Here is a 984-nt window from a genome sequence, read left to right as displayed (position 1 = left end):
CTAAGCAGCCTCCTGGGCCCAATCACTGGTGCCCCGTGCTGGGCAGCAGAATCGACTCCAGGTGCGCTGAAGAGCTTCATTGACCTCCTTGTTTCGAAGGCTGTAGATGAGTGGGTTAAGAGCTGGAATAACAAGGGTGTAGAACACAGATGCCATCTTGTCAGTGTCCAGGGCATAGCTGGAGCTTGGACGCACGTACATGAAAATTAGGGTCCCGTAGAGCATAGCTACAGCTGTGAGATGTGAGCCACAGGTCGAAGCTGCACGCCGGCGTCCCTCCGCTGAGCGCGTACGAATCACAGCCCCAGCGATAAAGCCATAAGACACAGCAATAGCCAACACCGTGGCTGTCTGGATGAAGCCACAGACTGTAAAAAGGAGGAGTTCGTTGAGACTGGTGTCATTACAGGAGATGGCCAACAGTGGAGGGATGTCACAGAAGAAGCTATTGACCTCCTGTGAGTGGCAGAAACTCAGGCGGAAGGTGAAGGTCGTGTGTACAAAGGCACTCACTGCCCCACCCAGGCCTGATGCCCCTAGCAAGGCTAGGCATAGACCGGGTGACATAACGGTAGTGTAGAGGAGAGGGTTTCCGATGGCCACATAGCGATCATAGGCCATGACTGCTAATAGGCAACACTCGGCATCAGCCAGCCCTGCAAAGACAAACATCTGGAGGGCACAGGCTAGATAAGGGATGGTTGCACGGGGTAGCAGGAGATCCACTAACATCTTGGGGCCGATGGCTGAGGAATAGCAGGCATCCAGCAGGGAGAGGTTAGCCAGGAAGAAGTACATGGGTGTGTGGAGCCGGGCATCCACATGGATCAACATCATCATGCCCACATTTCCCAGCAGGCTGATCAAGTAGACAGGCAGGAAGATCAGGAAGAGGGTCACACGCAGATCCCAGCGATTTGTGATGCCTAAGAGGATGAATTCAGCAGGGGTAACTCTGGTCCAGGTGAAGTTTTCTAGGCTCAT

General features: G+C 54.0%; 1 protein-coding gene across 1 annotated transcript; it reads right to left on the bottom strand.

Annotated features, from left to right (window-relative positions):
• On the bottom strand, positions 1–984 carry LOC103728260 (olfactory receptor 5C1). The gene has a single exon (XM_008826343.1). The coding sequence runs from the start codon at positions 982–984 to the stop codon at positions 1–3; it is 984 nt and encodes a 327-aa protein (XP_008824565.1).

This window comes from Nannospalax galili, unplaced genomic scaffold, assembly GCF_000622305.1.
Source record: "Nannospalax galili isolate Female #2095 unplaced genomic scaffold, S.galili_v1.0 scaffold290, whole genome shotgun sequence".
Classification (NCBI taxonomy): Eukaryota; Metazoa; Chordata; class Mammalia; order Rodentia; family Spalacidae; genus Nannospalax; species Nannospalax galili.
Note: the sequence above shows the minus strand (reverse complement) of the source record. Positions and strands in the feature narration are given on the sequence as shown.